The sequence below is a fragment of the Denticeps clupeoides genome, chromosome 16, assembly GCF_900700375.1.
Source record: "Denticeps clupeoides chromosome 16, fDenClu1.1, whole genome shotgun sequence".
NCBI lineage: Eukaryota > Metazoa > Chordata > Actinopteri > Clupeiformes > Denticipitidae > Denticeps > Denticeps clupeoides.
In genome coordinates this window covers 1,610,239-1,636,418 of record NC_041722.1, presented here as the reverse complement: position 1 = coordinate 1,636,418, position 26,180 = coordinate 1,610,239, and the positions used below count along the sequence as shown (strand labels likewise).

Genomic DNA, 26,180 nt, shown 5'->3' with positions numbered 1-26,180 from the left:
ATTACTGAGTAGAGTTGTGGGTAAAAGTGATAGTACCGGTGGTTTCACCACAGACACCTCCATATCCTGAGCAGTTTCTCACAAAACACAGAAACAAGTGCGGTGTTCAGTTGCCACATCTTTTACTTCAGAGAAAAACACAATTTTGCACAGACACACACAGTAGACAGGTCTTCTGCACAAACAGTTGGAATCATTATCCAGTCTACACCTCAAACACCTGCAAAGACAAAACATGGTTTAGATAATATATCTGAAATCCAGGGGCGGTCCTTGCCTCTGAAAGTGAAGTGATTGTCACACGTGATACACAGCAGCACAGCACACAGTGCACACAGTGAAATTTGTCCTCTGCATTTAACCCATCACCCTGAGTGAGCAGTGGGCAGCCATAACAGGCACCCGGGGAGCAGTGTGTGGTGCTTTGCTCAGTGGCACCTCAGTGGTACCTTGGCAGATCGGAATTCGAACCAGCAACCTTCTGATTACGGGGCCGCTTCCTTAACCACTAGGCCACCACTGCCCCGTGTTTGGTGCCCTGGGCGAGCACTCCACTATCAACACCTACCCTCCAACCTGAGGATCACCCTTTAGTACGCAGATTCGGTTTGTAGTTTTTTCTGTGATGTCGCACAATACAGGAAGATTAATTGCAACATAATGATCTTGGATTTACAAAATATTAATAAATGTGCTTTATTTGGAAGCACCCTCCCCTTTTAATTGGTCTTGGACTTCAGCCTATCAGCAGCAAGCAGGCATACCAAGGACCTTGATACAATTACTAACTAACAAGTATAAACTATAGTTGATACTATTTCTGCACATCGTATTTTACCCTAAACAATTAAGTTTTCAGTGACCCAGAGTTTTTAAACATTTGGGGAAGCGGTGGCCTAGGGGTGAAAGTGGCCCCGTAATCAGAAGGATCCTGGTCCACCAAGGTACCACTGAGGTGCCACTGTGAAAAGCATACGGCTCCCGGGGTGCCTGTCATGGCTGCCCACTGCTCATTAAGGGTGATTGGTTAAAAGTAGAGGACTCATTTAATTGTGTGCACGTTGCGTTTTGATATGTATCACAATGACAATCACTTCACTTTCACTTGTGCAAACTGAAAAGCTCAAAAAAACAACAAAAGGAAACAAAAGTTCATGAGTTCAAACCCCACTTACTACCAATTTGTCCCTGAACAAGGCACAAACTTGAGTGTCTCCAGGGGAACTGTCCCTGTCATTACTGTGTACCAGTTAAGTCTGTTTGCTAAATGCCATAAATGTAAACATATATGTTAAATTGGAATCTGCAAATTATAACGTTTCTGTTATATAGACCCTGGAGAACACAGAACATCTAATAATATAGATGTCTGTGAAGATTCTCAGTCATCCAGGTGAATTCGTCTGAAAGTTGAGTCATGGCAACTGGACTTTCTTTCTTTAATGTAGAGACGTTTCATTCTGCATCCACAGAACTTTGTCAATCTGAGGGAAGTTGGCCCACAAATTTATCCTACAGGTTGGGTTCACTTCACTCCTGCATTGAATAGGCTTGTTAAGGTTTTAAGTGCTGTCCTCAGATGCCTGTCCTTATTTCTGGCTTCTGTGGTGGTGGGAATGTTCTCTGCTCTATGGTCCAGAGTCCTGATTACTCCTAGTTTGTGTTGTAGTGGCTGACGTGAGTCAAAAAAAGATACTGGTGGTTGGGTTTTCTGTAAACTTCTATGTCCATCTTTCTATCAGTCCCAACAGTAACCGCACAGTCCAGGAAGGTCAGCCGGTTATTATTGGAGTCATCCCTGGTGAATTGTATGTTTGTGCCAGAAATAAGGAAGACGGGCATCTGAAGACAGCCCTTAAACCCTGGAGAAATCCCAAGTGGGCTTGGGATCATCCTTTAAAAAAAAAAAGGACCACAGAACAACCTGAATGCCAGGGCCAATGGAAGAACCTGGTCATTCCATACATGGCGGGTGTGTCCAAAAGGCTGAAAAGGATTTTTGGGAAACACCACATACCTGTCCATTTCAAACCAGCGAACACACTAATACAGGGACTTGTCCATCCCAAACACTGGATACCAAAACTGAAGAAGAGCAATGTAGTGTATGATGTCCAGTGTGGTGAAGAGTGCTGTACATTGGGGAAACCAAACAGCTGCTACACAGGAGGATGGCCCAGCACACAAGGAGCAACACCTCAGGGCCAGAATCAGCTGTATACCTTCACCTTAAGGACAAAGGACACTCCTTTTTCAAATATTGGACATAGAAGATAGGTGGTTTGAGAGAGGAGTGAGGGAAGCTTTGCATGTGCAAATCAACAAACCCTCACTCAACAGAGATGGAGGCCTCAGACACAACTTATCTTCAACCTATAATGCTGCCAATCGGCAGGAAAACCAGGCCCAATTCACAAGTCCACCAGGTTGGCCACATTTAACGACCCGTTTAATGGGGGCAGGAGGAGCTGCCAGTGTGGGGTGGTCACATCTACCCACCCCCTTCCATTGATTCACTTAACGAGCCTATTCAGGCAGGAATGAGGTGAAACAAACCCGGAGAATAAATTTGTGAGCACAAGCAAACTTCCCTCAGATTGACAAAGTTCTGTGGATGCAGAATGAAACATCTATACATTAAGGAAAGGAAGTCCAGTTGCCATAACTTTCAGATAATAACATAGATGTTGAACTAAATAACATGTGGAAACAAGTAACCTGGTCATCAATGCAGCGGAACTGCCAAGACCAACGAGTGTTGTAGAGAAAGGGTCTGAGGTCGAAGCGGTTGTCATCTGGGCTGTAGTTCTCTGCGTGGTAAGATGGTGTGACCGTGGTCATCTTGTGTCTGTTCACAGAGTACATTCTGAAGAAATGCTTCACTTTGGCAGCCACCTGAAAGACCCCAAAAATTGGCAACAAGCTTATAAACTATAGACTCTGTACAGGCTATAGTTCAAAATAGGTTTTATATAAGATAAGATCAACCTTCATTAGTCCCACAAGTGGGAAATTGGGAAAAAAAATGTAACGCTTCACAAATTTGTGTGTCATACCATCAGAACACAGGATTTCACAACCATATATCACACAAAACCCAAGATTCAGAAGCTTACCAGGGTGGTAGTAGCCTAGTGGGTAAAACACTTGCCTATGAACCAGAAGACAAAGGTTCAAACCCCACTCACTACCATTGTGTCCCTGAGCAAGACAGGGGGACTGTCCCTGTAACTACTGGTTGTAAGTCGCTCTTGGATAAGGGCATCTGATAAATTCTCATTCTATTACCTGCAGTATTAACTATGAGACTTTTTAAATAATTGGAATGAGTCTGTTTGAGGTCAGCAATATTAGCCATACATTGAGCTTTCTTGTGTAATAAAAATAACAAACCCAAGCTCAATGGCTCCAAAATTCATAATTTCCTGACCACTTAAACAAGTGCCAGGAGGTGGTAACCTTCACATGTGTGAACATATGTGCACTTAAATCAACACATGACCATGAAAGCTGCAAGGCATAAAACTGAGAGAACATGATTGCTCGATTTCACTTTTGCCTTGTTGGATAATGCTGATATTTCTGAGATTAGAGCATTCCACCAAAACCGGCATGGTTCTCTGTTATTTTCAAATTATTTCATAACAATCATAACCATATTATTTCTGGATATGTTTACCAGAGCAGGGTGTGTTCACCTTTATGAGACATGGGTCCACATGCTTTCCTCATGTCTTATCTCAGGCACTTTGGCGGTGATTGGTCATGAGCAGCTTCTGTTTGGTTTGTCTTACAAATTTCTCTGAACCAGTATAAAAATAATTTTATAGAAGCAAATCACAGTATTCAACTGACCACATTATTACTGTGACACTGTAATAGATGTCTGACCTGAGAGGGGGAGCAGCTTTCTCCCCAAGTGTGGATGAGTTTGCAGAACATGCTATAGGGTCCACACTTTGAAATCTTCCTCAGTCTGCCGATGAGAGACAGCTCAGAGTAAGTCATCCCCATGTCAGCCTTGAAAAGAAAGGAAAACAAAGCCAAGCAATTCTCACACACCCCAGAATGAAATTCAGAGTGGAACAAAATCAGATTTCTTGGCCATTTTAACACCTGAGCACTGGAGGTAATATACACTTATATAACATACCAACTACATGCGTGCTCAGACACCCATACATTATCCATGTTGACCATAGCTAATGCTTACAACATAAAAACAGCCTGTTATTACCTCATCAGTCTGTGACACTTGTCCATTAGCTAGGGGCTCAAGTTCAGCTGTGGGAGGGGCTGCTATTACACTGTCCAGAAGCAGAAATTTTGCATTATTTACAGATTCAGAATATGCACAAACATGCATTGCCTGGATTCAGGTAAAGCCGGTGAAGTATTTAATCACTAAGTCACTAAGCAAACCATTATAAATAAGAACATTTGTGCACACCTCCTGAGGGCTGGCAGGTGGAAGTGATCAGTACAAAACTGCAGGAAACTCTTCAGATCGGTCTTACTGATGCCACCGATGGGATTGATGTCTGCACTGGAGCAGTCATATTTCGTAAAGTAGCCTGTCAGACTGAAAACAGGTTAAACCTCAGAGTGAAACACAGGCTTGTTTTACATTTACGGCATTTATCAGACGCCCTTATGTAGAGCGAATTACAATCAGTAGTTACAGGGACAGTCCCCTGGAGACATTCAGGGTTAAGTGTCTTTCTCAGGGACACAATGGCTGCCCTGTTTTCTAACCATGTCGGACAAATTGGCATATCATCCTAATATTGACAACCAATTCAGTCAGCTGTAGTCATCAGACATGAGTTTAAAGGTTGAGTAGAGTAGATAAGACCCTGACACTGGACACAAATATTGGATAGCCCTCTACTGACCTTTCATCCACATTTGCAGAACCAAGGACCAGGAGGCCACCAGGGCGTCCCCGAGCCCAGAGGCTGAGCTGGGCAAACAGATAGGCAAGAACCATCCGGACACGAGCCTGAGAGGAAGCATTTTTACAAACGGTACACAGTTTCAGAAATAAAAGTGTGAATATGTGAAATCTGTGACAAAAATGAAAATCTGTGAGGAAAAAAACTCATATGCAGAAAATAAACACTGATTACATATGTAATCTGTACTTAATGAGAACTCCACAAACAGCATATGCAGCACAGATCTCAGAATGGAGCACACCATTCTGAGATCCACCACAAGCCCTGTGGATCTGTATACTGTGGTAAATGCGGTAACTAGAAGTAACAGAAGTTACTTAAATGTACTGACAAGTTATGGGTTGATTACCGGTGAATGAAAGTATTTCTCAGACTAAAACAGGTCATGTGCTTTCTGTGGAAATGTACATCCAGAAAACTGTTCTGTCGTCTGCAAAGCAAACATGAACCTAAAAACACGTACACACTATATATATATATTATTACACACTTCTTCACATTTTTCACATTTAACAATAAACAGGGAAGTGGAACAGTGGTTGTTAGTGCATTTGGCAGAAAAAGCGTGTCAGAATTTTAGAGAAAGACTCAATCACAGCAGCAAATGTATCTGTCCAGTGGGAGCAGTGAAAACCTGAGTGATGAAAGGCAAAAACGTACTTAGCCACTGTAATGTACTTTTATTGTCAAAAATTTCTGCATAATGTTATTGATTTTGTTTCCAGTGTTCTCCTCTGACATTATTTTGTTCCACATTGACTCCTTAATATAAGTGGCATTGCCCATTCTGGTCTGTGGTGACAGTACACGTTGTGGTTGTGTGGTGAGTTTGGAACATCTCTCCAGAGTTGTGTTGCCTTTTGTTTGAAATTGTTCTTTTGTGACAGTGGTACCACACTCACTCACTTTGGATGCAGTTGTTTTATATGCATTACAAATTATTGATGCTGTAAATCTTTTGTGTTCTGTACCTTGTGGCAAATAACGTAATACTCATTTTATTAGAAATAATTGTCATTGTAAACTTTTTGTTCTGAACATTAAACAGGTCAGCATAATTTATGTGCTGCAATATATTGGTGCCTTTACATACTGTGAAAATATTTGATTAATGGAAGAATGTACAAGGAAATTTTTCATGAGATGAACTCAAAGATCAGAAATATACAGACCCATATACAGGACCTATTACTCTATATTGTTTGACACAAATCTATCTAAAGCGGTGTAAGTGAACACTTCTCCTTTGCCAAGACAATCCATCCAATCTCACAGATGTGGTATATCAAGGTGCCAATTAGACAGCATGAATATTGCCCATACTGTAATTTTGGGCCAAATAAAAAATAAATGTTATTGTTCTTGTTTTTAAATGCAGGCCATATTAAGACTAAAATAAGGATCACTGGACTGTTTGAATGTGAGTGTGCAACTGAGTTGTGAGTTTTTTTTTTTTTTTTCCATCCAGTTCTGGAGTTTATTCCAATGGTTATTTTTCCACAATGTAAATAAGCAAATGTTGTGCTAAATGACTCAATGTTCACATAAAAGGCTAGTAATTAAATATGAATCTACTGATCCAATTTAAAAGTACTGATACTTTTAGTTAGTAATACATTACTATAAAAGACCAATGGGACTATAACCCTGATGTGTTTAAAGAACTTAAAATGATCTATTGATCAAAATGATCTAAAGTTTAAAGTGGCATCAGTGGTGGCCTAGTGGGGGGCAGTGGTGGCCTAGCGGTTAAGGAAGTGGCCCCGTAATCAGGAGGTTGCCGGTTCAAATCCCGATCCGCCAAGGTGCCACTGAGGTGCCACTGAGCAAAGCACCGTCCCCACACACTGTTCCCCGGGCGCCTGTCATGGCTTCCCACTGCTCACTCAGGGTGATGGGATAAATGCAGAGGACAAATTTCACTGTGTGCACCTGGGCTGTGCTGCTGTGTATCACATGTGACAATCACTTCACTTTTATATACATAAATGTTCCAGGTCTGGTGGTGGTAATTTTACCTGAATGTTCTGCAGAGCCAGGTTTTCCCTTGCACACCCTCCGTTAACACGGAACTGTGGCACTTTCCCCATGACCATGGAGAATATTCCCAGAATACCTTTCACTGCCATGTCAATGTTCAAGTTTATATGATAACTGAAAAATAAACATTCAAACAGATAAAAGACGATGAAATCATGAAATAATTTTATGTAAAATAACCAAAGCTGCCTAGCAAAATTACATGTATTCCACAAGTACCCAAAAACCAGAGAAGGACCTGACCTGCCAATCTGTGAGGCAAGTTCTCTGGCTCGTGAGTATGTGCTCTCAGACGAGTTCTCAGTGGCCATGTAGCAGGTGGTGAAGAGGTGGCCACACAACTCCTGTGGGTCCTCTGGTCTGTAGGATGTGTCACCAACAACCCGCTGGACGTCCTCTAGAACCTGATGGTCTGAGCAGTAAAATTGAATTAGGATTTATAGACAGTATTGAAATACTGTCAACACTGTGCAAATACTGCATGAAGACATGGGGTAGAGGGTGTTTGTCGGACAGGCCTGTGGGATTAAGCTGTTGTGTAGTCTTTCAGTGAGGGCCTGAATGCTTTGGTACCTTTTTTACAGATGGTAGGAGAGTGAAGAGTGCATGTTAGGGGTGTGTAAAATCCTTCACAACGCTGGTTGCTTTCCTGGTGAGGTCATTATCCTACTACAATTATGCCGACGACACACAACTCATCTTCACTTTTCCTCCCTCTTATGTATGCCGCTTCCAAAATTTCTGCATGTCTAATTGACATTTCATTTTGGATGGAATAATCTAAAACTCATCCCACCAAAAATGTATTATTTTCACTCAATCAGATCCTTCTCATCATAATCTTGTTATCTACCTGAACAACTCTAAGATCTCTCCTTCTTTGACTGCACACAACCTTGGAGTAACTATAAACAAACCAACTCCCCTTCTTGACTCACATCACAAACCTTTCCTGCTCATGTAAATTCCTTCTCTACAATAGCAGACAGATCCGCCCTTATCCATCAACACAGGCCAGCCAGATACTTGTTCAGTCCCTAGTAATCTCAGAACTGGATTACTGCAACTGCCTTCTAGCAGATCTAGTTATGGCCCCTAGGTCTGTCTCGGCCCCTAGGTGGTCCCCTCAGAGTCAGAACAGCACAGTCGCTGAGTATTTTCAAACGTAAGCTTAAGACCTTCCTCTTTAGAGAATACTTAAACTAACTTGAAACTTTCTTATAGTCTGACTTAAGCAAGAAAGAAACAACAGAGAAAATAAACTTATTTACTTAGTTGATGGTAACATGAAAGCATGTTGTAAATTGCCCTGAGGAGCTCCAATGCCCAGTGTGGTGGTGCTAGAGATGCTGACGTCGCTCAGTCAGCAACTCCAAGATCCAGTTGCAGGTAGAGGGGAGTTTTTGGACAGTTTTTGGGTAAGGAAACAGACCTGTAATCAGGAGTTTGCAGGTTAAAATCCTGACCCACCAAGGTGCACTGAGCAAAGTACTGTCCCCAGACACTGCTCCCTGGACACCTTTCACGCCTGCCCACTGGTCTCTCAGGGGATGGGTTAAATACATAGACCACATTTCACTGTGTGCACTGGGTGAAGTGCTGTGGTGACAACTATTCACTTTCACTTCACTTCAGGTGTTCAGGCCCAGTAGGCTCAGCTTCTTGATCAGGTGTTGAGGAATGAGGGTGTTGAATGTAGAACTGAAATCTATGAACAGCATTTGTGCATATTGTCCTTATTGTATAGGTGGGTGAAGGTCAGATGCGGGGTGTTGGTGATGGAATCATCTGTGGAGCGGTCGATAGGCAAATTACAGTGGGTCCAGAGTAGAGGATAGCAGGGTCTTCATATGTTTCATGACCTCTCGAAGTGCCTCTCGAAGCACTTTATTATGATGAGTGCAATGGGATGGTAGACATTGAGACAAGAGAGTGGTTCTCAGTAAGATGTTTTAGATGCTGTTATGCATATTCCCTGAGCACGCTTTTAGGGATGTTGTCTGGTCCAGCAGCCTTTCGAGAGGTAACACAGAACTTCTCACATCTGCAGTGGTAAGACAAAGCACACAATCACCTGGAAAAGGGCTGGATTTCCGCACAGTCCTGTAGTTTAGTCATGTAGTTCGTGATTGCCTAGATGCCCAGCCATATGCACCGTGTGTCTCTGCTGTCCTGGAAGAAGCTGTGAATTTTCTGCTTTGCTGGTCTAATGGTTTGGCCCTCACTGTTCTTAGGGCCACCTTGTCACCCTTTCTAAACACAAAATCTCAAGCTTTGAGCTTGCACAAAGATTTTGAAGGTTCTTCCAAACATCTTGGACAATGAACATATCTTTATACCTGTAAGATTCCTCAAATCCTTCTGTCTCTTCATGGTGTTGAGATCACAGCTGGGATGATTGTATTGCATGGTTGTTAAGTATCGTCTGTATTGCTCCAGAATTGCAAATAACCTACAGCATGCTTCACTGCCATTCTCAATGAGAAACTCATTATAGTAAGTATCTAGGCGAACAAACTAGTTTCTGCTACAACCAAATATTTCAATTTAGTCATTCCAAAGCACCATCTTCCTATGTTGTTGTGCATAGCAGAGTCGTTTGGGGTTTTTTTTCCAAGTCAGAGATTTGGCTTTTTCGTTACAACTCTTCAATGAAGACCACTTCTGGCCAGACCTTTCCAGGCAGTAGATGGGTATACATCCATGAGTCTTTCTGAGAAAAATGCATCTGGATTTCGGGATGCTCTGACATTCCTCCTTGCAGATCCTCTCCAGTTCTGGCAGTGATGGTTGACTTCCCATTCTCCCATCTCCCAACTGCATCTCTGGAACTCAACCACAGTGATCTTCGGAATCTTCTTCACCTCTCTCACCAAAGCTCTTCTCCCCTGATAGCTCAGTTTGGCTGGACGGCCAGCTCTAGGAAGGGTTCTAGTCATCCCAAAAATCTTCCATTTAAGGATTATGGACTGTGCTCTTAGGAACCTTAAGTGCAGCAGTAATTGTTTGTAACCTTGGCCATATCTGTGCCTTTCCTCAATTCAGTCTCTGAGCTCTTCAGTTCCTTTGACTTCATGATTCTCATTTGCTCTGACATGAATTGTGAGCTGTAAGGTCTTATATAGACAGGAGTGTGGCTTTCCTAATAAAAGTCCAATGAGTATAATCAAACAGAGCTGGTTTCAAATGAATCTCAAGGATGATCTGAAGAAATGGATAGCACCTGAGTTAAAAATATCAGTGTCACAGCAAAGGGTCTGAATACTTAGGACCATGTGATATTTCAGTTTTTCTTTGTTAATAAATCTGCAAGAATATCAACAATTCTGTGACTATGTGGAACTGTGTCTACATTTACATTTACACTAATTATCAGACGGCCTTATCCAGAGCAACTTACAATCAGTAGTTACAGGGACAGTACCCCCCGGAGCAACTTAGGGTTAAGTGTCTTGCTCAGGGACACAAAGGTAGTAAGTGGAGTTTGAACCTGGCTCTTCTGGATCATAGGCAAGTGTGTTACTCACTAGGCTACTACCTCCATGTAGTAGCCTAGTACAATAGTGTGTACATTGCAATATAACAAAGAGTTACAATTTTAAGGGGTTCTGAATACTTTCTGTACCAACTGTACATGGGTCCTACTGGTTTCTGCCAGGGAAATAAACAATGCGCTCAAAGTTTTTTTTAGTCAACCTTTGTGTCTATGATTAAAAATATTTCCCATCTCTTCCCATGCACTTCTACACAAGAAAATCATAAGCTAAGTGACTTCACACTGAAAATATTGACAGTAACTTGATTGGTGCCTGCGATTTAATAAAAACTGCATGAAAGTCCACTGCAAACATTACTAATAATTTAAAAAAGTTGATGTGGCATCAGAGCAGAGACCAAATAAGTTCTACAACCAAAGATGTGATGGCCCTGATCCTGCTGCCAACCCCTGCCCTGCAACCAATGGCCGAGACGAAGATAGATTCACATCTGATCTCCTGGATCACAGATTGACAGGAAACAGCAGTATGTCAGGCTGAATGACTCTTCAGACACTGATCAATGCCACTTTGCATTCAATACACATTGGACTTAAAGTACACCGCTGAGTCAGGAGAGCACTACTTTACCTATGTTTGATCCACCTGGTGGCAGTTCAAACAGATTGTGGAAATCATTTTTTATCTAGGATTTTTAAACACGTCTTGAAATCTCTTAGCATACAGCATCAGACCTCCAGCACCTATTACAATGAGTCCCAGAACAATTTCAACGGTGCAAATATACTGCCTGAGACAAAGGCGTTCCTTTGGGTTTATTTGCAGTTTATGAGGTCACATAACAATATTTAGGTGTTTAGACATTCGGTGCATTTGAGAGCTCTGAAAAAGGAGCCACACAGGTACCATAGGTACCATACAGCACTTACTGTACAACAAACCCAACAACATGTATTTCTTATATAGCCAATAATCACATAGTGTATGTCTCAATGGGCTTTGACAGGCCCAGACCTTCTGTATTTTGGGTACCAGTAGTGACAATAGCTCTTGCTGTATGGTCTAGAGGAAAATAATTGATGGCTAGGGTTTCTGCAGGTTTAAGGAGCCAAACTTAAGACTTTTTAAAACACGTTTTTAAGACCACTTTGATCAAATATAATTTGAAAAAGAGTGATCAACTAAATGTTTTTTTAAGTAGTAAATTATTATTAATTTTAATTAATATTATTGTTAGTAGTAGTATATTATGAATTATTTTTCCTTCCAGAGTTTTTACTGAGATCAACATTGCGATGTGATAAATGCCACTTGATTGTCTATCAATAATACAAAAAAAATAAATTATAAAATGTACAAATTTTACAAAATCACGGCAAATGTTATTTTTCTCAATACTGCAGCTTAATAAAAAGGAAAAATTTCAAAAGGAGGTACATTTTAAGAAAGATGCACTACATATAATAATACAGGGAGTGCAGAATTATTAGGCAAGTTGTATTTTTGAGGAATAATTTTATTATTGAACAACAACCATGTTCTCAATGAACCCAAAAAACTCATTGATATCAAAGCTGAATGTTTTTGGAAGTAGTTTTTAGTTTGTTTTTATTTTTAGCTATTTTAGGGGGATATCTGTGTGTGCATGTGACTATTACTGTGCATAATTATTAGGCAACTTAACAACAAACAAATATATACCCATTTCAATTATTTATTTTTACCAGTGAAACCAATATAACATCTCCACATTCACAAATATACATTGCGGACATTCAAAAACAAAACAAATCAGCGACCAATATAGCCAATATAGACACTTAAAAGCCTGCCATCCATGGATTCTGTCAGTGTTTTGATCTGTTCACCATCAACATTGCATGGACCATAGGTTCTCAATGGGGTTCAGATCAGGTGAACAAGAAGGCCATGTAATTAGTTTTTCTTCTTTTATACCCTTTCTTGCCAGCCACGCTGTGGAGTACTTGGACGCGTGTGATGGAGCATTGTTCTGCATGAAAATCATGTTTTTCTTGAAGGATGCAGACTTCTTCCTGTACCACTGCTTGAAGAAGGTGTCTTCCAGAAACTGGCAGTAGGACTGGGAGTTTAGCTTGACTCCATCCTCAACCCGAAAAGGCCCCACAAGCTCATCTTTGCTCTGAGTATTTTACACCTTGTGCTTTTGGGCACTCCAGTGATGTTGCAGCTCTGAAATATGGCCAAACTGGTGGCAAGTGGCATCTTGGCAGCTGCACGCTTGACTTTTCTCAGTTCATGGGCAGTTATTTTGCGCCTTGGTTTTTCCCACACACTTCTTGGGACCCTGTTGACTATTTGAATGAAACGCTTGATTGTTCGATGATCACGCTTCAGAAGCTTTGCAATTTTAAGAGTGCTGCATTCCTCTGCAAGATATCTCACTATTTTTGACTTTTCTGAGCCTGTCAAGTCCTTCTTTTGACCCCTTTTGCCAAAGGAAAGGAAGTTGCCTAATAATTATGCACACCTGATATAGGTTGTTGATGTCATTAGACCACACCCCTTCTCATTACAGCGATGCACATCACCTAATATGCTTAATTGGTAGTAGGCTTTCGAGCCTATACAGCGTGGAGTAAGACAACATGCATGAAGAAGATGATGTGGACAAAATACTCATTTGCCTAATAATTATGCACTCCCTGTATATAGGAACTGCTGGATGTAAATCTAATAAAAACATTTGTATGTTGTTGTTGTTGTTGTATTTTTAATTACAAGTCCAGCATAACCTGGGCTGCTGTTGTGATGTTACACATATGACAAATGTGCAGGGTGCTTTAAGAAAGCTGCATATGTTGTACGGTGTGGTTTGAATGGTGAACAAAAACAGAGTAAAAGCTGAGGAGTGGTGTTTGGATAAAACCCTGTGAAATGTAATGAACTGCAATAATAAATACTCTGTTTTTATTTGGCTCACCAACTGCCACAGAACAACAGGAGTTGTGGTCACAATCACCTAAGGACGATTGTAGAGATTTCCAAATCAATTTAACATTGTCAAAAAACTTTTTATACATTTATTTAAACATGCAAAAAACAATCACCAAAACAAATGTACAAGCAGCGAATACGGAAAGGACAGGTACAATAGACAGGAGATTCGCTAACCAATCATTTGCCGTGCAAGCACAACCAGATTAAAATGATCGAAATGTTCCTCCAGTCTGGCAGGAACATTTAACAGACTGAAGTGAGACTGAGCAGCCAGTCTCAGTTTAGTCAGTTGGTAAACCTTGAGAAAATGACATAACATATTGTCGCGTCATGTGATTGTGCAGCGCTCTAGACTAATATTGTCAGGGCGGAGCCGATTGAACCTACTCCAGTCTGAGCGAGTCCTTGTTGGTGTCTGGGTTTTTTGGGGTTTTTTTTGCCAGAGAGTGAACACTTTATGATGGTCCGTTTCCTTACCCACTAGGGCACCACTGCCCAAAAGCAAGTAAGCTATCTAAAATATTTAGTCTGTTATATGGAACATAAAAATATGATCTGAGTTTACAATGTTTGCACAGCTATAGCACACCTCTGATGTGTGTAAAGTGCATGTGGTGTAACTTACTGTCATCTCTGATTGCCTGGCACAACAGCACACACATCGAATAAACAATACAGGCTGTAGAGGAACTGTCCACACCTCCACTTAGAGGTAGGAGAAAACCGGCCTGATACAAAGACAAATAGGCATACAGACAGAACAGAATTAATCATTAATATACACTTATACTAATACATTGAGAAATACATCCTCAAGAGGATGTTGTTAAAATGTAAGGATGTATCAAATTATCATAATTTTATGTCATTGTAATACGTGCTGAAATAGTCTTCAGTATTCTGATTGTTACTTCTCAAAATATGGCATTTGGAGACTGGAGAAATTTGTATGGCACAGTGTGCCTGATTTCTGGAGCACGTTCAGTAATGTCACATAGAACTTTTGATTTGTGTTTCACTATTACTGCTACACAGAATATTACATTAGACTCTCAAGACTCACTACATTCTGGTTGTGCACATCTTATACCCTCTCCCCCAGGTGTAGTACAGCATCCATTTAGTATCTTTGTAGTCTGATTTCCCTCCAATTTATCCACGTTCTCCTAATATGCCTCATATACAAAGTCTATCAGTAGAGATCACCAATATAATCTCTGCTGTAGATGTTTTGGGGCCACGGCCACTACCAAACAAAGCATGTAGATTATCATCATTATAATATTAGAATAGTAGAATAACTAGTGAATGTGCCTCAGCAAATACTCCTCACGTGTTGCACCTTGTTTATCTAGGTAAAAAGATGGAACTCACACCAAGCTACTAAACAAATATAACCTGTACACAGCATAGTTGTGCATGAACTCATCTGAGCATCATCTTGGACAACACACCTGCCCACTCCGCCTCAGGTAATCCCATAGCCAACATGCAGGTCCAAGACTGGGAGAAAAAATAAAAATAAAAAAATCTATGAACCTTGCACTGCAAACTGATATAAATATATAACAATGTTTATAAATTATCTCATCCAGCTGCAAACCACTTCCAATTTAATAACTGTTTGCATTGAACATCAAGAACATTTGCTCTAAGAAAAAAAGGCTACTTGCAAACCTAATTTCCTCTTCTGGAGTGTGGAACCGCCACCTAATAGGCTGATTGGTTGGCAGTGAGACATCTTCACCCACAGACAGCATAAAATCCACTTTAACCCTATGATAGTGTTTAGGTTCATAGACCTTTAAAAGCCAAAAAGAACCAGTGTTCATCAGCACTAAAATACAGCACTTCAGAATTAATATCTTCATAGAATAATGTAATATGGGTTTGCATGCTTTGTATCATACACAAAGTACTTTTTTTATAAAACAAACCAGCCTGAGCCAAAAGCTCACCATATGTGGGTGGCACCTCTCCCCCCGATAGCTTCGGATATCCTCCAGGTCCAGCGTGGCCACCAACACTTCCTTCATAAAAACACAAATAGCCTGTTGTAAACTGTTGTGAGCTCATGACAGTATATCAAATGAAATGAAAGATCAGCTAATTTTAAATAAAGCTTTGACCATTATCAGATCTATACAAGAGTGGTTACCTTTTTTTTTTAAAGATTTAAAAGAATCTATTTTCTTTTTTAACATTGGCATACTTTTCTACAATAGATAAATCTGTGTTCTAAACACTGCCCACAAACACAGTCCTTGTGTTTGTACACCAAAGCTTGAACATAGTAGATATCCAGATATCCAGTTTTTGTGGGGTGGGCAAAACTGGGGGAGACACCAGAGGGGGTGTTTGCCCAGGGCACCAAACGAGCTAGGACCGTGCCTGATTATAGTTATATGACACATCTGGATAACAAAGGGGGCAGTGGTGGCCTAGCAGGGTCAGGAGGCAGACTCATAACCAAAGGGTTGCAGATTCAAATCATGAACCTCCAAGGTGCCACTTATCAACCTCAATCAGGTTATAGCTCTCAGGTATAGATCTAAGATATGCAAGGACTTGTGATCACCAGGACCAGGGTTGGTGACCCCTGTCCTTATGTTCTTGGGGAAGCAATGCTCACTCCTTACCACATCATCCATAGTGAACTGAGCTCCCTGAGCAACAATTTCTCCATTGATGGCAATCATGGCACAGCCATCGTAATAAAGACGGTCTCCGTCACAGCCTTTCTGATTAGCAAACAGGTAAATACCCCCACTCTGTCAGAAAAAAGCATATAAAAACAACACAATTTGGAATTATTTTTCCATTCATAATTATGCCTTGTCCTAGAACTTCATTAACATGCTCTTTTATTGTAGGACTAGTCTTAATCCATGAACAGAAATGGGCAATCCATCTGGAAACAGTACACATTCTATATTTAAGAGCTTGCGCCTTGTATGCATAAAGAAGCAACTTTATTTGTCAACAATAGTCAAAACCTTCAACTTCAACTGAAAAAATTTTTTTTACCTCACAGTTAAGGGTGTCAGTGCAGTTATTAGTCTGCTTTACTGGCCCTTGAAGGACACTGACCTTGTTGGTGGCAGACCTGACTAGCATGACTCTCTGCTCAGCCTTCCTCAGTTCATGGTAACTGGCAGAGGAGTTGGTGAAGATCTCCACACCATCCAGACCCATGTCTATGTGAGGGCTGCACACAAGAAATAATAAAGAAAATTAAGATGTGATTTTCACCTGTTTCATACTGTGTGTGTGTTGCATTGTACCTCCTGGGGTTCCACATTTCAGCACATATCTCACTGCCAAGGCAGGTATCTATAGTTGACAGAACACAGTCTCCAAATGGCACGGTTGCCTGCAGAGAAGCCAAAAAAACAAGTCAGTCTGAAGTTCTAGAATTACAAAGCTAATCATGTATGCTAACACTGACAGTCTATAGCGGTGAGGAATTTTGCTTGATGTATGGCATTATCTTGTTGGAACCTATTCATTGCCACTGTCCATGTAGCTTGTCACTGTTGCCTCAGTTTAACAAAGTAAATATTTACACTTGTTATAACTTCCAATAAACATAAGGCTTTATTCATAGTGCAGAGTGCAGTACATAAATCTACAGAGACAAAGGTTGTCTTTCCTGATTGGTAACTTCCTGGATCATCCTTGGCAAAAAGTAGTCCTCAACATGCCTGGCAAAGAGAGAGCAATTCCACTGTTGCAACTAGGTGAGATTCAACAAGTAGATTACATATTTCATTTGTGCAACTATGTAATGGGGAAAAAAATCAAACCTTGGTTGTGTCCATGGAGAAAACCAGCGAAACTCCCTGTTGTTGCCATAATTTGCCAGAAGCATTTTGGGCCGAATTAACAGAATCTTTCTGGATTAAAAAAAAAAAATGAATACAATAAAAAAAAATCTGTCTTTTTACACTTTATTACAACCTGAATCCTGGAAAATTATCTGAATACATTTGATAAAATTCAAATTACATGAGCCAATAGTTTATTCTCAACAGACCACAGGTAACATAGCAAATGTTTAAACTAAGAAACAGAATTTGCACAGAATTAGCTAATTTCAAATGTAATGATTGCTACAGGTCAAAATAGTTGAGACAGGGCATGTTTACCCTGGTATAGTAGCTCTTCTTCTTTTCAAATCAATTTGAAGTTGACTGGGCAATGGAGTTTTGGTGTAAAGGTCCTGTGTTTAATGATGACTCAATAGGTGAAAGGCCAATTCAACATCCGGACTCTTCTCTGATGAAATCATGCTGTTCTTCTTGGATTTTGGGAGTTGAACTCACATCTTTCCGGTTACAGCGCTATTACAACAGCATGGTTTCATCAGGAAACGTTATTAATCTCAAAGGAAATTAAGCAATTTTCTTTCATTTAACCAGTGAAAACTTACTTGTTTAAGAATAGAACCCGACAGTTGTAACGGACATTGTGGTGCATTATGGGCCTAGAAAAACACAGAAAACATCACTGTGTAGAGACTCATTCACAGTGTTTCACCCAAATTTAACGTGAGTTGTTCATTAAAGATCCAGTTGCTACTGTAAGTAGATCTTGGTGCTTAAAGGTCCCATGACTTCTTTCTTGCTTTTCTATCAGTCTTAGTTGTCCCCTAATATTTTATCTGATGTCTCTTGCCAAAATTCAGCCTTGATGCAGAATTACAGTCACTTTGAGCCAGTCCCACAATGAGATTTTGACATGCACTTTTGGTGTCTACATCTTTCAATGCTAATGAGGAAGAAAGAGGCGGACAAGGAGGAGAGCAACCTATAGAAGTTGAAGGGGTATTTGTGGAAATTACATCAACACCATTCAACATACCACACCATTTACCAACCACAATGTTTGGCACATTTTAGCGTTTTTCCATAAAAAAATAAACCCACTGGTCCCACTGAATCTCAAATGACACGGTTCTGTCATGTGAGACTCAGTGGGTTTATTTTTTATCACCGAGCAACTGCAATGCCCCCCAAATGCTCCCAAGTGGCTATCACCACTTCTAGCCACTGCCGGACCACAGACAGGCTAGGGGAACTCGTATTAATGTTAAATAATCTCACAAAGTGACATTTTCATGTCATGGGACCTTTAAACAACTAAAGGTTCCATACAGCAGCCTCATCCATACAGCGGTGACACTTCATCAAGACAGGAATTGGGTAATTTTTCACTCACATGCCCACATCGCAGATGATGTCTGTGGTGATGGGCGACTGCATGAGCTCCTTCAGCACCTGCAGGCTGTGCAGCAGCGTGTCGGACTCATAGAAGTGGTCAGCACAGCCATAGCCACTGAGAAACAAATGCCACAAGTCTATACCCTAAATGTTTAATCAGTTAGACAAAGGGCAACGATCCAGATGGAAACTGGAACATTACACACTTAAACTGTGTTAACTGGTCTGTTGGTATATGTTACCATATTTCCAGTTCTGGTCCTAATCTGTATCTGGCACCTTTGGACTTTGCAACTTCAATGCCTGTTCAAAACAAAAACTTACTGACAGTCAAGCCTTTAAATTAATTCCCTCCTCGCCTGTTTTCAAGAAGGGGAAATAAATATTTTTACAAAACTACAACATCAATCTAATATTCAACGGAACATGTAACACATGTGACAATCACTTCACTTTAAAATAGGAATAAATGAAAACTTCCTGCTTTTTAGAGTGTCAATCATTATTTCATTACGCTACCATGCAACTTACTCTTGAGAACTCTCGACAGGTTCCCTTGAAAATCTAAGGCCCACTGGTTCAAGGAGCATGTCGCTAATGTAACTTTTCGGCCCATAATCCTGTTGGTAACTTCAGTTGTACCGCAGCTTGCAGGCAGCGCGTGTGAGAGGTCCGTGACGTCATCGCCCAGCGCAGAAACATTCCAGCCTTGCAACTCTCTATCTGCTTCTCCGTGTTCATTTACAGAGAAGAGCACAAGCGAGAGCGATTTACTGTGCTGTTACGTTTTACCTGAGAGTACATTTTAACTTTATTCAGCCACTTACAGCGATGGCTTAAAGAAATGTTTGTTGGTCCTGACATATTGCATGATATTTATCTGTCAGCTTGCTGGCAGCGCGTGTGAGAGGTCCGTGACGTCATCGCCCAGCGCAGACACATTCCAGCCTTGCAACGCTCTATCTGCTTCTCCGTGTTCATTTACAGAGAAGAGCACAAGCGAGAGCGGTTTACTGTGCTGTTACGTTTTTACCCGAGAGTACATTTTAACTTAATTCAGCCACTTACAGCGCTGGCTTAAAGCAATGTTTGTTGGTCCTGACATATTGCATGATATTTAGTTTTTTTTGTCCGTCTTCAGTCGGCGGTGCGAAACGTCACAAGTCACATAGTACACAAATCTCGCGAGAGCAAGATCTTACTGCAATGGATGTGCGATTCGATCAGGTCTTGGGTCCTGAGCTGCTGGGGGCGGGGTTTGTGCTCGCCCCAGGACACCAAACAGGCGGGGACCGCCCCTTTCGTTGACGTCACCGGGCAACGTTACTTTACTTTACTTTACTTTATTTGGCAGACGCTTTTATCCAAAGCGACTTACAATGGGAAGACACCAGCAATTCTCGTTCGATTTCTATAGAATATCAAGTATACAAACTAAGAGCCCTGATAAGGCTTAGACTTGTCATTGAAGAGCATGCTCGGAGAGTGTTGGGTGCTAGACTAAGAAAAATTATAATGTATTTATACATTTTGTTGATGTGTGAGGAGCAGTATGCTTACCAGCAGTTTACTTTCAGTTGGAACGTGATACAAAAATAGAAGAGCATACCATTGTGCTAGTATCGATCCAATACTTATACCAACTTGGTATCGATAGTATCGATATTTATGATCGATCCGAACACCCCTTCCTGCTGCGCCTTTTGTCCGGCTGCTACAACTGAGAACCGTCTCCATTAACAACACCAAACTTTGCCCCCTTTTTTGGCTGAAGATTTTAGTGACGTCTTTAATGACGTCTTGTATCTGGTGTTGTATCTTAGCTGGTTTTCAAAGAATTTAGCTGGTAACTTAAAAAGTTAAGTAAAAAAACACAATGCTCATTTTAAGACTACATTGTCACAGGACAATGTCTCGGTACCCTAGTGGTACAAGGCAGTCATTGAACAATGTTTTACACGTCGATAACTATATTAGAGATTATTGTACGTTGTTTACTTTAAATCTAATTTAAAAACTCACTTTTACACCCTGGCTTTTAACACAGTGTGAGTTCGTTCTAATACGGTATTCGTATGCAGTGTTTTATGTGGTTTCTTATGCAGTCCTTTTATAAATCTTTTACTATGTTGTCTTAAATGTTTTCTGTTTTATTCGACTTTCAAATTGCTGCATGTTCTCTCTTTTTTTTTATTCTGTTTCTTTATTCTTTATTTTTAATGAACTTTTTGTCCATGTTGGTGCCGTCTCTGGTAATTCAATGAAAATCTTTAATGTACAGCACTTTGGTCAGCTTGCTTGTTTTGTGGTATGGTATCCACACTGCAGGAAGGTGGGGCTCCAGCAGGGGTGGAGTATGGTGTTTACCTGGGTGTTTATTGTCTTATGTAGTCTGGGAGTTGACTGAATGTTGTGGTGGGTGTACTTTTTCCTCTGTGGTGGGGCATGCTGGACCGCCCGTTGCCCAGCGGGGCATGATTTTACCACTGCCAGGGACCCCAGTCAGGATGGACCTACCCAGGAGCTTTGTGCCCCTGATGCTTTCCTCCCTGTCCCTAAATGCCTCCTTCCTCCCGATCAATTGTATCAACACACACATAGGGCCTTTGTGGGCTGCAGACGGGGTGTTCCTCCTCTGTTCCCTTGCAGCCACCTGCTCTTCATCACAGCTTAGACATTCTCATTACTGACTCTGTCATGATACATACTACATACAAACGCTGGTTTGACATGGCGAGGCAGTAGATCTGGAACGATGGCTGGACATGGCATGAAAGAAGGACTCATACGCATGATGTCACAAGACAGGGGTTTAATATATGGTCACAGAACATGGGAAACATCAAACATTTACATTTACAGAATTTATCAGACCCAATGGCGCACTGGGCAGCTTTATACAATCATACACAGGTGAAAACAATCAGGAAACATAACACAGGACAAAAACTCCGGTTCGAATCCCATATCCGGAGTTACCCCTTCCGGACCAGACAACGACAGTACCCCCAGACTCCCGGTGTGCCTCCCAAAGCAGTACATGAAGGGGTGGAGGAAGTCTATATGGACGAGTGGCGGCTGACTGCTTCAGGCCTGGGCCAAAGCAAGGCCCATCCATGGGGGACCAGAATCCTGTCTGCCACCCACAGGCACCCACCGCTCCGGTCAGTCTCCAGCACACCCTGCTGGGCAGTCCGCTGCTCTCATCGTCTCTGTTGCCGCCAGGAGCACCTGGAATGTGCAACGGGTCTCTTCGACCCCATTCGCCGGTACTCCCCGCCTCTGGAATCACCAGGGGGAACATACAGGGGGACCCCACTGTAGCTTTCGTAGGCTGCCGAGAAACTGGCAATGACTGGAGATGCGCAGCTGGAATCTGGACAAGGTTAAGGTGTTGGGGGATGTCAGCTGCGTCCTGAAGTGGTCAGGTCATTCTGTCATGCTGGTTTGACATGGCGAGGAAGAAGGATGCATACGCACGATGTCACAAGACGGGAAACATCACCAGACATGAACTGGATAGCTTTATTCAAATCAGTCCCACGTCATACCCAAATCATACCCATTTGGACTTTCTTCTGGTGCCAGTGCCCTCCCCTCTCGATTTTAATTGCACTTAGACATTGAGGGTTGTTGGGAGGGGCCGAGCTGACACCTGGGCTTGTCCAGCTGCCAGCGGAGCAGACAGGTCCTCAACCATGACGCCTGGTGCTATCACGCTTCTGTGACTCCTGCACCGCGATATGTCTTTGGATGCCTGTTGCCTAGGCCTCCTACATGTTGACTTCATGTCATTGTGTGGGGAAGGGGGGAGGGTTTAAATTGTTGTAATAAGCAATAAATTAACCAAATGCATTATCAAATTCATGTTGTAAATGGTTTGAAAATTTAAATTTAGTTTTAAAGGATATTATCACACACCCTTGAAAGGGACAGAAAATCTTCTACACAAGGCTGAAAGAAAACAAAAAAAAAAAAAATATATATATATATGAACTAATTGTCATGATTTGGTGCGGACGTGACACTAATTCTCATGCCAGAGGTGTGGGAAGAAAATGGACAAAGCAGGGATGTGGGGAGTTCATTGGGGGAGCAACACAAATACTGAAATCCGTACTGAAGGACTATAGGAAGGGAGCATGATAAGGAGCCCACAACCCGGAAGTGAGATACAGGTAATGGCAAGTACATGCTATGGGATTGGGACTTACCAGGAAGTTGGCAGCCATGCACAACACGACGCGACATGCAGACACAGGCACAAACCCTGATGGGGGAGCACGTCATAGGGAATGGAGCCAGTGTGGTTGTGACACTAATATTCTTACTGTATCAGTGGTATCTTTCCAAAACATATCCGGAAATGTTTCAAATGTTTTAATTTACTACGTTATATTTATGCAGAATGTTCAAAATGTCATTGTCTGACATACTCTCCTCCAGTGTCTAAAAAAGGAAAATTTGACTAATATGGAACTGCTAAATGCCAAATCAATCTCAAACAAGTTTTTTATCCTGAATGACTTTATCACATCTCATAATCTGGAGTTTTTATTTCTGACGGAAACCTGGCATATTATTTCACCTCTCTTGTGGAACTCACCCCCACAAACTGGAAGTTGCTGAGTACTCCAAGACTGTCAGGACGTGGTATTGCAGTGGTTTTTAATGAAAATTTCAAGTGCAACACTGGTGCAACACTGGTTTTACCTAGGACAGTTTCGAGTTTCAAGGCATTAAACTGGGCACCAGCAACCAAATTATGTGCGCTGTTGTTTCTAGACCCCCTAAAATAAATAGGGTTTTTATTCATGAATTCTTTGACTTTTTAGCATCTATTTTAGCAAAGTTTTAATACTGGGTGACTTTAATATTCATCTATGTTGTCTTGACAAACCATTGGTAAATGAATTCAACCAGATAATTTAATCATTTGGCCTAACACAGTCCGTAAAGACTCCTACACATAAACAAGGGCATACTTTAGATATCATTCTCTCATTTACAGAAGTTTGTTTTCCTGACAATAAAGCTGTCATTTTTAACATCTTGTACAAATCACAGCGTCCACTTACCTCTGTTAAAGGTTATAGAGTTCAGTCAATTAAAGACTCCACTGCCAAGGCTTTCACAGTGTGACTTGGTTTCTCAGTTTAACTCAACTACCAAGTCTATCCTATATAATATTGCCCCATTTTTTGTGAAAATTAATAAAAATAAATCTAAACCACAACCATGGTTTAATGGTTTAATCAGGACTCTAAGACAAGGGTGTAGGAAAGCTGAGAGAAAATGGAAAAAGGACAGACTTCAGATCTGTCATGATCTGATGAAATTGTCAAACACTTAAAACTATCAGCTCTAGCCACAGATCCACTCCCAGCTAAACTTTTTAAACAGAACTTTGGATGCAATTTCCAAACTTCCATTTATGTCAAAGATTTTAGAGAAAGTTGTTCTAGCCCAAATCATTTAAATAGTAATAACATTGCCGAAAGATTTCAGTCAGTTTCTTCTTACAGTTGACTCAGGGCAAAGTTCAGTTTTAATTCTCCTGGTCCTCAGTGCAGCGTTCAATACCATAGACTGCTAAGAACAGTGGGCCGGTTTTTAAGGTATAGCACTTTTATGGTTTGACTCATATCTCAGACAGCGGAACTTCTCTGTGAATATAGAGACCTTTTTTCCTCTGCGGCATCCCTTAGGTATAGGGTCCCACAAGGGTCAGTATTAGCACCAATATTGTTCTCTATATGCTTCCACAAATCATTAGAGATTACGGGGTCTCATTTCACTGTTATGCTGATGATACCCAGTTGTACCTTAAAACCAAATGATACCTCTAAGGCTCACAGACTACTTGAATGAACATATGAAATGTTGGATGGCAAGCAATTTCCTGCAGCTTAATGTAAATAAGACTGAGGTCATTATTTTTGGATCCTCCACAAACCCTCTGGAACAGATCACTCCTCTCGCCGGAGTGTCAGGAATCTTGGTGTCATTTTTGACCCCGATAAGCAAATGAACGAAAATGGGTCTGGTAAAGCGGGTTTTTTATAACTGTGTCTTATATCCTAAATTAAACTTAGTCTCTCCCACACAGACCTAGAAAAAGTTATTCATGCCTTCATCTCCTCTTGGTTAGATTATTGCAATGGCTTATATGCATGTCTAAATAAATCTTCAATTGCCCACAAACTGCGGCAGCAAAGGTTTTAACCAATACAAAGAAAAGAGATCATATTAAACCAGTTTTAGCATCTCTACAGTGGTTACCAGTTGATTTTAGAATTAAGTTACATTCTTTACTCTTTCTCTTTAAAGCACTAAATGGTGAAGCTCCAGCAAATATTGTTGTATTTATTAGCAATGCCAGATGACAGGCAGCAGCTGAACAGAATAGAGGATTGTCTGAAGGACATTAGACAGTGCATGCTTATCAACTTTCTTCTGTTAAACCCTCATCAGACAGAAGCTCTTGTACTTGGGTCTCAAGCAGCCAGACATAATCTGGCTGACAACATCATAACTCTGGATAGCCTTTCTATCTCACCAAGTACTGAAGTAAAGGATCTAGGTGTCCTAATTGATGCAGGTCTCTCATTCGAATCACATGTATATAATATCACTAGTATAGCATTGTTTCACCTTGGAAATATAGCAAAAATAAGAAACATCATCTCAATGGACGATAAGTCTGTCTTAAATTTATTCATGTCTTAAAAGGGAAATCTATTTGTTTGATTACTGATGTAGAATCATTATGGTTTCCCCTGCAATATCTATTCTGATCACTACATGAACTATACAAATGCAACACCCAGTGAATGATCAAATTATTGAACAAACTGCTGAATAAAAGACCTGGTGAACAAACAAACTAGTGAACGTAATATTGAGCTGATTTTTCAGAGAATTGTAAAGACACTGCAAATGCAATGACCATTCAGGTCTGTGGGGGCGGGGTCTGAGTCATGGTCAGCATGGTCAGGCACAGTCCTCAGTCCTGGCCCTCCTGGCTCTCTTGGGTCCCTGGCAGGAGGTGAGAGTCCTCGGCTCTCTGGGTTGCTGGTCCAAGGACCAGCAGTGGCCCCCTGGGCCTTCTGTATGGTGTCTCATCCATGGAGGTACAAGATCCATTTTGGTGCCTCTATAGGTCAGGGCTGTCCTCGGGCACCTTCATGCTGTCTTAATTTCTTATTTAGAGTAAACTTCAGCCATCTAATCATTTGCAAATAAACTTTTTCATGAAAAGTAATACGATTACTTTTTATCAATTACTCTTTTAAAAAGTTATAAAATCATTTTATTATTGGAAAAAAAATATATTATACAAAATATTTAACTAAATATTTTTTCAACACAGTGAAGATTGCATTTCCAAAGTATTCCTCGCTACCTAATAGTGAGTTTCTCTATAAAAAATATCTGAATTTTCTGCAGTTCCACTTGACACATAAATAGGTAGAACATTTTCT

General features: G+C 41.0%; 1 protein-coding gene across 1 annotated transcript; it reads right to left on the bottom strand.

Moving 5' to 3' along the window:
• Positions 1-105: 105 nt before the first annotated feature.
• On the bottom strand, positions 106-19,867 carry nadsyn1 (NAD synthetase 1). Its single transcript, XM_028956600.1, has 22 exons — positions 19,524-19,867; positions 19,228-19,422; positions 18,939-18,999; positions 18,695-18,811; positions 17,907-17,960; positions 17,281-17,370; positions 17,127-17,178; positions 16,759-16,847; positions 16,565-16,682; positions 16,114-16,245; positions 15,433-15,504; positions 15,152-15,276; positions 14,929-14,977; positions 14,100-14,202; positions 7,242-7,410; positions 6,977-7,112; positions 4,896-5,002; positions 4,451-4,582; positions 4,238-4,307; positions 3,892-4,020; positions 2,719-2,895; positions 106-220 (listed from the first exon to the last, which is right to left on the bottom strand). The coding sequence occupies exons 1-22, from the start codon at positions 19,558-19,560 to the stop codon at positions 206-208; spliced, it is 2,229 nt and encodes a 742-aa protein (XP_028812433.1). The 5' UTR covers positions 19,561-19,867; the 3' UTR covers positions 106-205.
• Between the last annotated feature and the right edge of the window lie 6,313 nt (positions 19,868-26,180).